Source organism: Camelus bactrianus, chromosome 6 (genome assembly GCF_048773025.1).
Source record: "Camelus bactrianus isolate YW-2024 breed Bactrian camel chromosome 6, ASM4877302v1, whole genome shotgun sequence".
Classification (NCBI taxonomy): domain Eukaryota; kingdom Metazoa; phylum Chordata; class Mammalia; order Artiodactyla; family Camelidae; genus Camelus; species Camelus bactrianus.
The window spans coordinates 32879116-32891489 of NC_133544.1; the positions used below are offsets into that span (position 1 = coordinate 32879116).

A 12374-nucleotide genomic window follows, 5' to 3' on the forward strand; every position below is an offset into this window, starting at 1 on the left:
AGTGGCAAAAATAGGAACTAAAACAGAAAGACTTTTGGACCTTTGGTACAAGGGAGAGAAGACAGCCCCACACCTCCTGTTAATCTTTGAAGACATGCCTTTATTCCAGCACATCATCATCAGTGAGGCACAAAAAGATGATGCTGAATAAGCAGAAATGAATAAATCAAGCAGATTCTGCATAAGAGAACAGAGAGGTAAGATTTTGGAGGAGGAGGGGAAGTGGTAACTCAAAATTTAAATTAATTTTTTAATTTGCAAATTTAAATAGAGCATTTAAGTTTTAAAAAATCTACTTATACAAAACCTTTCTTCCATAAAGATACTGGACTGTTGTATTAGAGTAGACATTTTAAAGGCAGAAATTCATTTTGTCACATGGGAAATCACCAATCATGCTAACAGAATCTTGCATGTACAGGTATTTAGATGCTAAAACTTTTATTGAATGGATAAGAGCTATTTAAAAATCTTACATCAATCTAGCAAGTGTAAATAACATTTAAGTTGATAGTTCAGTGGTTAAAAATCAGTGTAAGTTTGAATATTCATCTACCACTCACTTCTGAAACTGGGCAATTTATTCAATCTCTCTGTATCTTACTCCTCTCATCTGTAAAATGAGGATAATAAAAAAATCTACCTTGTAGGAGTCTTACAAGGATAAATATAAATGTAACACATGTACAGTGCTTAGAACTATGCCTGACACATGCTCCACAAGCGCCCAGTAAGTGCTAGCAGTTGTTATTGTTACTACATGAGAACATATTTTGTTTGCTTTACTTTTTAAAAAACATTTTGTTAGCAGATACTGTCAAATGCTTGTGTGAATAATTACAAAGTTCTAAATGAACGAGTTCTGAGTTAATAAAATCTGATTGCAAATGGATATATAGCAACAGAAAGATAATGTAATAAAATAAAAAGAACAAAAGGTTAGATTAGTGCAGACCCGGGTTTGTATAAGAGCTGTCCCTCCACAAGAATTTACTAAGCCCCGACTAAGAGCAAGGCCCTGGCCAGATTCTAAAATTACAGCGGTGAGCGAACAGATGTGGCCGCAGCCCACAGCCCCAGCTCAATTACTAGCCGGGAGGGCTTGTACCAACTTAAGTCTCTCAGTAGTAACAGGTAATTCCTGTGAGTAATGCAAAGACTCAGGCATCAAGCATGAACTGTCTTCTTAGCACAGCACACAGGAACACAGTGCACAGTAAGAACTCAGTAACGGTGCCATTGTGGGTGGGAAAGAACTGAAGGCTAGCAGCCCTGCTGAAAGTATAACTTACAAAGTTCCTTCGAGTTTTAACATTCACGAGACTATTTACTAATCAAACCCCAACAACCCCGCCAAAATGATGCTCATCTTCGAGAATATCAAGTTTTAAACAGGAAAATATGATAGTGCTAAACATTTAAATCCTAAGGCATGTGACTTACCTCCAATCGAGTACTGATTCATTATATTTCTCTCTTAAATAAATTCAGCAGGAATTTTGACATGAATAAGAGAAAAGGGTTTTCATTTATGTTGTGATCTGTACCTCATTTATACCTAGTCCTTTGGAAAGATTAAAGAAGGTCCTAAGATACTTTCATACTATTTTAAATTTTCTTTCTAAATATATATGATGCTTAAGTCCTGAACCACAAGGGTTAAAATAGCATCTGTGATTGATATCTATTATGGAGGGTTTTTTTTTTTTTCCTTTTTAAAAATAGTATAAGAAGCACAGTCAGTTTACAATGTGGCGTCAATGTCTGGTGTATGGCATAATGTTTCAGTCATACATATATTCCTTTTCATATTCTTTTTCATTATAGGTTACTATAAGATATTGAATATAGTTCCCTGCACTATACAGTATAAACTTGCTGTTTATATAATATTATGGAGGTTTTGAAATATTCTTCAGAAAGAGTATCATACATATTTTTAGATCCATACTTAACAATTGTAGTTAATTTCCATAGTTAACAATTATAGTTAATTTCAAAATTAGTTGTTTATTATGAATAGTACCTAATTCTAACCATTAATACAATGTAGAGATGGTGATTTTTTCCTCCAGGGCAGGGGGAGGGAATTAGTATGTCTGTCTGTCTGTCTGTATGTATTTATTTATCAGAGGTGCTGGGGATTGAATGAAGGACCTCACATATGCTTAGCATGGACTCGACCACTGAGCTATACCCTCCCCTCCCTGAGACAGTGATTTTTAAGAGGGGTTAACTTATTGGCATGATAAAGATTTTCAAGTTCAAATGAACAAGTAGTCACTTCTGAGAATTATCTGACACCAAAAACAATGCCACTATCATGAAAGAATCTGAATCATTTTCTGGAGATGAATGTACTAGGAACTGCCATCTATGAACATTCATGTGTTGTGTACATGTGAGGTAAACAAATGGTGCACATTGAGTTGAGATTCATTTGGAATAAAAACAAAATGAAAGTAATAAAACCCTTTAAATGACGTTTGTGAGGACACTGTATGGCTTGACTGTTGAAAATGAAGCACTTACTTCTTCACTGACAAATTTCCACTCCTGCTTCAGTTCTTCACACCACATCTCCCACTCTTTAGCGGCTTCCAACAAACTCAGCCACTTCTCCCACAGAGCCGACATGCTTCTGAGCAGACACTCGCCATCACTCTCCGTGCACATGGGTCTCAAGTGTCTGATGACCTGCCGTAGTTTCATGAACCCTTCCTTGGTTGACACAAGATTTAACACCAGGGCCTTAAGGAAGAAAAGAAAAGGAATAAGAGGAATAGACTGTCTGTTAATTTTTTTTTTGAAACTTCCATACAATTTTGAATCTTGAACAATGATTTTAAATCATCTATAATATTACAGATTTTAGTCCTTTTGGACGCAGATGAGAATTATCTATGTACTACTGTATTGCAAATGAATTTGGAACTACAAGGATAAATAATGGCTCATAAACCACTTTTTCCAAGTGAGTGGGTTTTCAAAGGTAAATACCCTAGAAATTCATTACGTTATTTTAATGTAAGTCTCATATTTTACTAGGTAGCTAATTTGTGCAATACTTATTGTATCAACCACCAGCATATTATTTAGCTTTTTGTTTTCGTATATGTTTGTTTGTTTTGGGGTGGATGATGAGCATAGATGATTTTTTTCAACTTTTTTTTAACTGAAGTTTAGTTGATTTACAATGTTACATTAGTTTCTAATGTACAGCATAGTCATTCAGTTATACATACATATGTGTGTGTGTGTAGATATATATATACATATATATATATATGTATGTATTCTTTTTCATATTCTTTTTCATATTCTTTTTCACTACAGGTTACTACAAGCCATTGAATATAGTTCCCTGTAAGCACAGATGATTTAGAATGTTCTCATCCAAAGCCTAATAATACGGTAACATAGATTCTGATAGATGAAAATAAGCAAAAACTAAAATTGCTCAGTAATGGGGTATAAGAAGTAACCAGAATTTAGCACTTATGATAGCTGCATTAAATTCTCTGTCATTGATCCAGCAATGTCCAACAAAATAACATGCCAGGTAAAGCTTAACAAAGAATGGTCAATAAGGCCAGCATGCTACTGGGGAGAGGATTGTCCTGTGAACCCAACTTATAAAGTCTCTCAGGAGCACTGCTTCATCTTCCCCAAGGCTTTGGGTTTAAGGAATTTTTTTTTTGACTCTCCAACTCTGGTTGAAGATTTCTGTGGGTCATAACAGAGCCACATCCCTGCTGCTTCCCCTGCTCTTTATGCCCGTTTTTTGCAGTCTTACTGGAGATTTGCAAATACTATTACCTTGCTCTGTTCCAAGCGCTCTAGAGCTTCTTTGTAAGACACTGGCAACGGGGACATGGACTGCCCAAGAACTGTCTCCATTTGACTGAGGTTACTGCAAATTTTCTCTTTAATTTTTTGATAGCACTTATAATTCTCGAGACACCTAGGGAGTAACAGTTAGAAAAAAAGTGATTTACATTTTATTTAGTGCATTTAAAAGTGGCCTAGTAACACTGTATGTGAATGCAAAAACTCGAAACAACCCAAATGTCTATCAACAGTGAGGTGACTGAATTTTACTACAGACAAGTACATAAAGAAACTTCAGGGTCATAATGGTTAAGTTTGAAAAAAACGAAGTCACAGAAGAATACACATACAGGAAAATGGGACACAAACATGCTGCAAAGATATTTTAAAGAGCAAGGACATGGTAAATTAAAAAAACAGGATAAAGGTTACTTATGAGAGGAGAGGGAAGGAGCGCACAAGAGAATCCAAAAGTCATCACATTTATCTTTGAAACTTTGTGTACAAAGCAAGATTTTATCATGATGTTGTATGCCATATGCATACTTTCATAAACATTCTGTTGTGTGTACTCAATATTAATTAAGAAAAAAGTGAAATAAGTACAATAGAATATTTGCTATAGTTTTCCTTAGATTGGGGTTTTTTCCTTACTTTTCCCTATTTTCCAAATCATTTCTAATGTGTACATGTTAAGTATGAAGAAAAAAATCTGTATTCTGTTCTTAAAGCATTACCTTTGGAAAGAATTACCTACCTTTCTACTTTAGCTTCTTTTACTTTGGCTGCTTCCCTCATGGCCGAGTTCTTAGAAAGTAATTCCTGCAGAGTGCACTGAAGTTGTCGCTGGGCTTCCGGGCTGCATACAGTCCCCAGATTCTCGGCGAGGTCCTGGATGTCTGCTATTGTGGATCCTAGTTCCTCCTGTTTCCAGCGAGGCCCCTCTAGGGACTCATCGGGATTACTGAGGTCTACTCGATGGGATGCAATGATGGCTTCAAGGGCGGTGATGATCCCCGCCGCCCTGGAGACTGCCTCATTATAGCGTGTCATATTTTCATAAGCATCATTCAAGGCGTTCTGGTGAATGGAGGTTAAATGTTGTAAAGAAACTGTCAAGCTTTGGGGATTTTTGTCATTCTTAAATTTTTGTAACGCATTCATAGTATGTCTCTAGGTCATATAAGAGTGAGCATCTCATGCTTTTAGTTTGACAATACTGCACTAATATTTTTGAATAACTTTTTGTTTGCATAAATTGTTTCCAGATTTGCAAAGAAATCCAATCTAAGTTTAAAAATACATCTCGGCGGGGGAGAGTGTAGCTCAGTGGTAGAGTGTGTGCTTAGTATGCATGACATCCTGGGTTCGATCCCTAGTACTTCTATTAAAAATAAACCTAATTACCTCCCCCACTTCTGCCAGAAGAGTATGTCCTTCATTAAAAAAAGAAAACAAAAAAAGCTTCTGCTTTTTGCATCCTCCATTTAGCCTGTAGTAACCATTTAGCCTGTAGTAACCACTACTTTGCCATCATATTAAATATACATCTCACGGGTCATGTCTAATGATGGATGTTCCTGCTCTAGAACTCTTGCATTAGACTATAAATTAAATAAAACAATTGAATATAGTTAATGTATATAAACTTAATCAATATTTGTGCAAAAATCTGAAGAGAACGCAGATAACCTTCCCACCCCTTAGACCTCTTGCATTTTTAAGTTAATGACTCTGCCACTAACTGTAGTTTGGAGCACCTCACTTAATGTCTCCAGACTTCAGTCTTCTCAGTGAAATAACAAACAGTTGAAACAAGTAATTTTAAAGGTCCCTTCCAGTCCAGCTCTAAGCATACCATTTTGGGGATTTATATATATTGTTTCTGGAAGCTTTATTAAAATCAGAGATTTGTTAAGTACCAATTTAAAGAACATATTAAGGTTCATATGACTTTACATTTTTATAGCATTTATACCTAGCAAAACAGTTGAAATATATTATCTAACAGCTATCTAACAGAATTAAAGAAGGGAGTTAATTTCCCCATTCTATAAACTTAATGTGACAGTTCTGAAAACACAGTGAAAGGCATTTTACTAAAACACAGTGTGTTCAAATGATGCTGAAGATATCTACCCTATTATTACAGGAAAGGAGGAAGTTTGCTGGAGTTGCTCTGCAACAGAGATTAGCAAACTTTTCCTGTAAAGAGTCAGACTAAATATTTTAGGCTTTGTGGGCCATCTGGACTGTCACAACCACTGAGCCCTGCTGTGTAGCGGGAAAGCAGTCACAGACAAGCCATAAAGAAATGGGCATGGCTGTGTTCCAATAAAATTTTGTTTGTAAAGTCAGGCACTGCGGGCAGATCTGGCCTTAATTTGATGACCCCTGCTCTAACATCTCAACATGAATCTTGGTTCCGTTACTACTGCAAGACCCTGAGAAAACTATTGATGGTTCTGAATTTCAATTTCTTTTTTTTTAAACAGGACTAATGACAGCACCCACCTCGCAGAGCTGCCGTGAGGATTAAAGTGTTCAGTACAGTGCTCAGACCCTGTAGGTTCTAAATAAATGTGGAGCTATTATCTTATGTTCTTTTCTCTACACTCTATTTCTTCCACTATGCCCTACTGTTTCTAAAAAACAAAACAAAACAAATAAACCCTAAAATTTTTTGGTTCTGAGCTCAACAGAGGCTATAAGGGATATAGAAACAAAGGTGTCAAACTCATCTTTTTCCAAACTGTCAGGCACTGTATTTAGATGTAGAATAAGTTGGGATTATAACCTAATCCTTTGCAATTTTTTAAAATGGCTACTCTCTAGTTAATGCAGATATTAACTAGAGTAAAACATAAAATCATGAAATTAAAACAAGTACACAAGCCAACTAATTAAAAAAAAAAAAACTTACTGTGCGTGAATCAATGCTTGCATTAAGCTGCATGTGAAGATCTTCAATTTCGCGTAATTTTGCCTCCACATCACTAGCTTTGGAAGAGTTTTCCCCTCTCTGCTCCTCAAAAACAGACACAGCTTTAATGCTAAGCATTTCTGCCTGAACTTGTTCTTGAAAAGCTTCACAGTTATCCTTTTCATTTTGAATATGTTCAATTTTCAGATTTATAAGTATAGGCTGTTGTAACCGAGATTTTATCTGATTTAAAATATGGAAGGAATTTTCTAGTTTGTCCTGAAAATTTTTTTCATCCATTTCTTTTGGTTGGGATTCTAAGACTATGTGTTGGAGAACCTCATTTAACTTCTCATTTTCTTCTGCATATAGCTTTATTTGTTGTATTTCTTTCTCTTTGAATGAGTCATCAAAGGCCTTACTTTCACTTAATCTCTTGATTATCTCATGATACAAGCACACGACTTTCCCGATTCTCTGACTCAGAATTTGAGCACTGAGCTGCCTGCTCCCTGGTGAGGTATCAGGAGTTGTCAGCACTGCTTCAGCCCTTTTCTTAGTTTGCAAATCCATAGCCCTCACTTTACCTAGTGATGTTTGATATTTGCCATGTTCTGCCACAAATGTATCCAACTGCTTAACTTTTCCTTCAAGTTCCTTTTCTTTCTCAAGTGCTTGGGTTTGTAATTGGTCAAGTTGGGACCAATCCCAGTTTAGTCCTATACAATCAAACACTTCTTTGAGTTTCAGTACTTGTAGGATACCAGATTGGATACCAGTGAGTCGGTCTTTAAGGCTATACAACTCCTCTTTAACATCTTGATTTAATTCTGGATTTAGTAGCAGTTCATTGTGTTGTATGTGGTCAACCGCCTTCTGAAGCATAGATGTTTTTTCATGGCATTCTCGGTAAAAATTTATCTTGTGTTCTACTTCATCACATTTATTTTGAATGAATCTTTGTATTCTGTTGGCTCTAGCCTTAAGATTTTTCAATTGATCATCTAGAAATAATCTTTCAAACACACTTAGATCGTTACAGACATCTGTCTGTTCCTGAAGATGAGTTGAGATTACACTCTCAATTTCCTGCAATTCCTTCTGAGAAGTCGTCAAAGTGCCATGCTGATGTTCTAATTCAGCTTCTGTGGAGGTTGTTTCCATCTTGGGGATTATCAGCGTTTCATTTCCTTGAAGCAAAAGTTGAACCTTCCCTATTAATGCAAATATTTTGCTTCTTTCTTCCAACTTAAATTCTAATTGCTGTGATCTTTGAGTTGATTTTAAAACTAGCACTTGGTACTGATTTTGTAAATCCTGTAGGAGGTTATTTAAATCATTGCTCTCATGTGCTGTAAGGTTAGGAATATTACCTTTGACCTCTTCAACCAATGATTCCACAACCCGCTGCTTGTCTAGAATGCCATCATGCACCACCTTGCATTTTCTGATCTGTGAAAGAATGTCGTCTGGGAGAAGGGAAATGGTAGGGACGACTTCACCTAACAGATTCTTGACCCATAAGATAGTCTCTTTCATCCTGTACCGGGTTTCACACTTCTTGATCTGATTTTCCACCTCTACGTTTAATGGTTCCAATGCTTCCACTTGCTTCTGCAAATTATTTATTGCATCGTCTAAAGTCTTCTTTTCTTTTTCTCCCCAAATCCTCTTCATCTGAAATTCAGCTTGCCCTTTTAAAACAGAAAATCTATGCTTGAGAGTCTGGAGTTCAGTGGCCAAGGCAACCATGCTCTGATTCCCCTCCTGTTCTGGAGAGATCAGCCTTAACTGCAGACACCGCTGCTGTTGCTGCAGAGAAACTTCAAGGGCTTGGACCTTACTCATGAGAAATGTAAACTCATCATGTCCAACTACTTCCTGGGAATACTTCTTCTGGACCAGCTGTTCCACCTGCTCCCAATCATGTTCAAGTTGCTTCATCTGGCTTTCCAACAGCTTCTTATCCATGTCAGTCAGATAGTTTGATAAACGTTCCCTTTCGATTTTCATCTTACTTAAAGAAACTTTCTCTTTTTCTATCAATGCCAGGAATTTTTTAATTTTGTCCATATAGGTTGCACTGTCTAGTGGTCCCCTAGAAAAAGAAGGAAAACAGAGCTTATTAATATTTACTATACCTCAACACGAGATTAGCTGTCATTAAAAGCAATTAATTCTGCTTTGAATTCACAGGAGATCAGGTTGTCTGTAAGAACACTCTGTCCTTAAAATAAGTCAGAATCTTGTTTACTGTGACTCTCATTTAGTGTGTGAGAACGCAGAAAGCTCTCCTATGAGTATCATGAAAATGCAGAACCACAGGAAAGGAGTGAAGAGTGGAGGGAACAATGTATGTAAAAGTACTCTGTAACCTGTAAAAAATGTGTACATAGTTAGCATAGGACTAAGGGAAATGATGCCATCCAACAACTTTGTTATCATCTTACCAACATTAATGTTAAAGAGACTGACTAAGAAGGTAAGATCATCAGACTAATCTTTTAAACATAAAATTGTTTCCTCAAGGGATATCACTGAAAGTAAATCCCCTTTAGGCAAAAGTATAAAATAAACCTTTTTAATAATGAAAAATATGTTTATACATTAAGATTATATATACAACCTTTTGCCATCATTTTCAAAGGAGTACTTATATGTAAAAAGAAACCATTACAATACATATATATTCAGTATGTTCCAAACTATTGAAACCAAGTATGCTAATATTAAACAGTTGTATACATAATGTTTCTGCCACCCCCACCGTAGTTTAGAATAAACTCTTGACCAAAAAAGTACTAAATTTCATAGGACTTAAATCTATTTTATGGATATTTATAGTGTGAGTTAATACTTTAATAAATTAATTTGTAAAATAAATAATTATAAAATTAATATGAATATTTTTTGCATGAAACCAACAGAGTTTTCTTCAATGGTTTCCACATGAAATTAATTTAAGTATTGAAATCATAATATTTGTTAATAGTATAAACTCTTAACACCCTGGGCCTGTCCAATTATAACGGAGCCTACGGTTGAATAAAAAGAACGCATGTCCTCGGGGGTGGTGAGTGTAGCTCAGTGGCAGAGCACTTGTGTGGCATGCACAAGGTCCTGGGTTCAAACCCCAGTGCCTCCGTTAAGGGGAAAAAAATAAATAAATATACTCCAGGAGCTCAAAAAAAAAAAAAAAAAAAAAAAAGAACACATGTTCTAATTCTTATACTTACACTTTTAGACTTTCCTTTTCTGTCAACAAGGCTTTCATTGAGGATTCAACTGCAGCAAGGTGTTTCTGAAAATCTTCAAGGAGACCGTATTGGCTTTCTTTATTTTTCTTCAAAGTCGTAAGTGCCTGAAGCAGACTGTCCAAGTGGTGCACTGAATGTCTTTCACGGTGGGGAACCAAGGCACTGGTTTCCACTTTGTTAAGATCTTTAGTTTCTTCAAGTGGTTCAATGGCTGCTTTCTTCGCTTCCAACTGGGTATATAATTCCTAAAAACAAGTCAGGGCAATCAGTAAATATACACTCATTAATTCACTCATTCATTTTTTACCCCTGGCTCTTCCCTTTCAGTAGCACATTCTAGCCCAAGAAGGTATTTTAAATATTTCATCTGCACACAGAGAAACTAAAGTCCTGACATGTAAAAGATTTTTTTCACTAGAATCATGTTAAAATCTAGACTAACATTTACCATTGGTCTAACATTTAATAGCAGTTTGATTATCCTATTGTGTTAAGAGGTTCTGCAATGTCCGAAGAAGATTTACTTTACTTTTATTATTTAAAGGCATTCTCTCTCTTTTGTTTTAGATAACTGTTTACTGCTACGTAAACTTAGCTAAAATTTAAGGCTCATTTTAAAAAACATGGTCTTATATTGGACTTTCAGATGCCTCTCCATAGCTGTAAGTACATAAATACATAAACACAGCTATATAAACAGCTGTAAAAACAAAGGAGTGCCCCATAATGCTGATAATTAGGAAAAATAAAAGGAATTTGTTAGAATCAGAAAAATACATACGACTAAGAAAAAAAAACGATGACAAGTCAGAATCTCCAAATTTTGTTACTGAATAAGTAAGTTTTTTGGAACTTTGTGAAAGAGAAAGACTAATGTTCATTAAACTCTTCCACTTTTTAAATGGAAAGATTTATACAACTTACTGATTAGTACATAATTATATAGTTACCAAACTGATCATCAGGCAAAGGTTAAATAAGACTTTTCATTCTGTGCAAGCAAGTTTTTGGTAATTAAAATATATTGTATTGCACTGGATAAATGATGCAATCATGTTGTCAGTGTTTTTCTTGTTTCCATACCTCTATCTCTTTTAATTGTTCACTTCTTAACATAACATCTAATTCTAAAGGTTGATTTTGCAGCTCTTTGACTTTCTGCTCATCTGCAGTGTTTTTCATGCTTTCTTGAACATCAAGAGAAAGTTGTTTTGACAAAACCATTTCCACAGCTGAATTCTGAAAACATAAAAAGATTAATTGCTGAATAGCCTACTTTCCAAATAAATCATTTTTATTTTTCTTGATGAAAACATTCCAGTTTCTTCTATTTGCTCAGATTAAAGACTTTCAAAAAGTCTATCTGGGCACTACCAAAGATGATTTTACCATGCAATATTTAATGTCAATATCAATATCCCAAGAAAAATGAAACTTTTTTGACAAGATAGGTTAGGATCTAGCATTGCTCAATTATATACCAAGGCATATGTATAGTCTTTGAAGAGAGAAAACAAATATGGAAAAAGCAAAAGTTCCAAAGTTTATACTTGGTATTCACCATGATGCAGAGGGCTGGGGAAATAACAGGCATTAAGCGTTACCCATCGGTAAAATACTAAGTGGACAGGTGAAAACCCCAAGATTTCACATTTTACAATATTAAGAATGTTATGCCTTAAACCAAGTAACTATAAGAATTCCAACCTGGGTATGACAGAACAAGTTATATATGGAATAATTTGATCTCTTCTGAAAGCGCTAAGAGCTTGAGGTTCCCAATAGTATATAGAGAGATGGCGTTTGCATTCATTCATTCATTCATTCTTTTAGAAATATTTGCTGAGCACTAACATATACCAGGTACCATATCAGCAATTTAAAAAGATTTCCCATTATTTTGCTAAGGTATTCATTTTTATTTTCAGGTTACTTTATAAGTGAAATATCATTTGATTTTTCCATATACTTTCATGTGGGTAAAATCTTTGTGCTATCAAGTCTGTGAATAAAATGTGTCCACATCCCCGGACAAGGTGGAAGCTGTTGTCTTTAAAAATACTGTCTAGATAGTAAGTAATGTAAGATGTTAACAATAGGGGAAACAAAAAAAGACAACCTATAGAAAGGGAGAAAATATTTGTAAATGATGCAACTGATAAGGACTTAATATCCAGAATATACAAGCAGCTCATACAATTCAATAACAACAACAACAAAATCAAAAATGGGCAGAAGACCTAAACAAACATTTCTCTAGTGAAGACATACAAATGGCCAACAGGTACATGAAGAAATGCTCAATATTGCTAATTATCTCAAGAAACATAAATCAAAACTACAATGAGGTATCACCTCACACC

At 35.3% G+C, this 12374-nt stretch overlaps 1 protein-coding gene across 11 annotated transcripts in view; it reads right to left on the bottom strand.

Moving 5' to 3' along the window:
* The window catches only part of SYNE2 (spectrin repeat containing nuclear envelope protein 2), a 288295-nt gene that overhangs the window by 125093 nt on the left and 150828 nt on the right, over positions 1-12374 (bottom strand). For all 11 annotated transcript variants that reach the window (XM_074365411.1, XM_074365410.1, XM_074365419.1 and 8 more), the window contains exons 46-51: positions 11095-11250; positions 9991-10256; positions 6755-8852; positions 4589-4911; positions 3820-3964; positions 2533-2751 (exon numbers count right to left, since the gene is read on the bottom strand). In XM_074365411.1, coding sequence (XP_074221512.1) covers positions 2533-2751; positions 3820-3964; positions 4589-4911; positions 6755-8852; positions 9991-10256; positions 11095-11250 — 3207 coding nt within the window. The remainder of the gene's footprint in view (positions 1-2532; positions 2752-3819; positions 3965-4588; positions 4912-6754; positions 8853-9990; positions 10257-11094; positions 11251-12374) is intronic.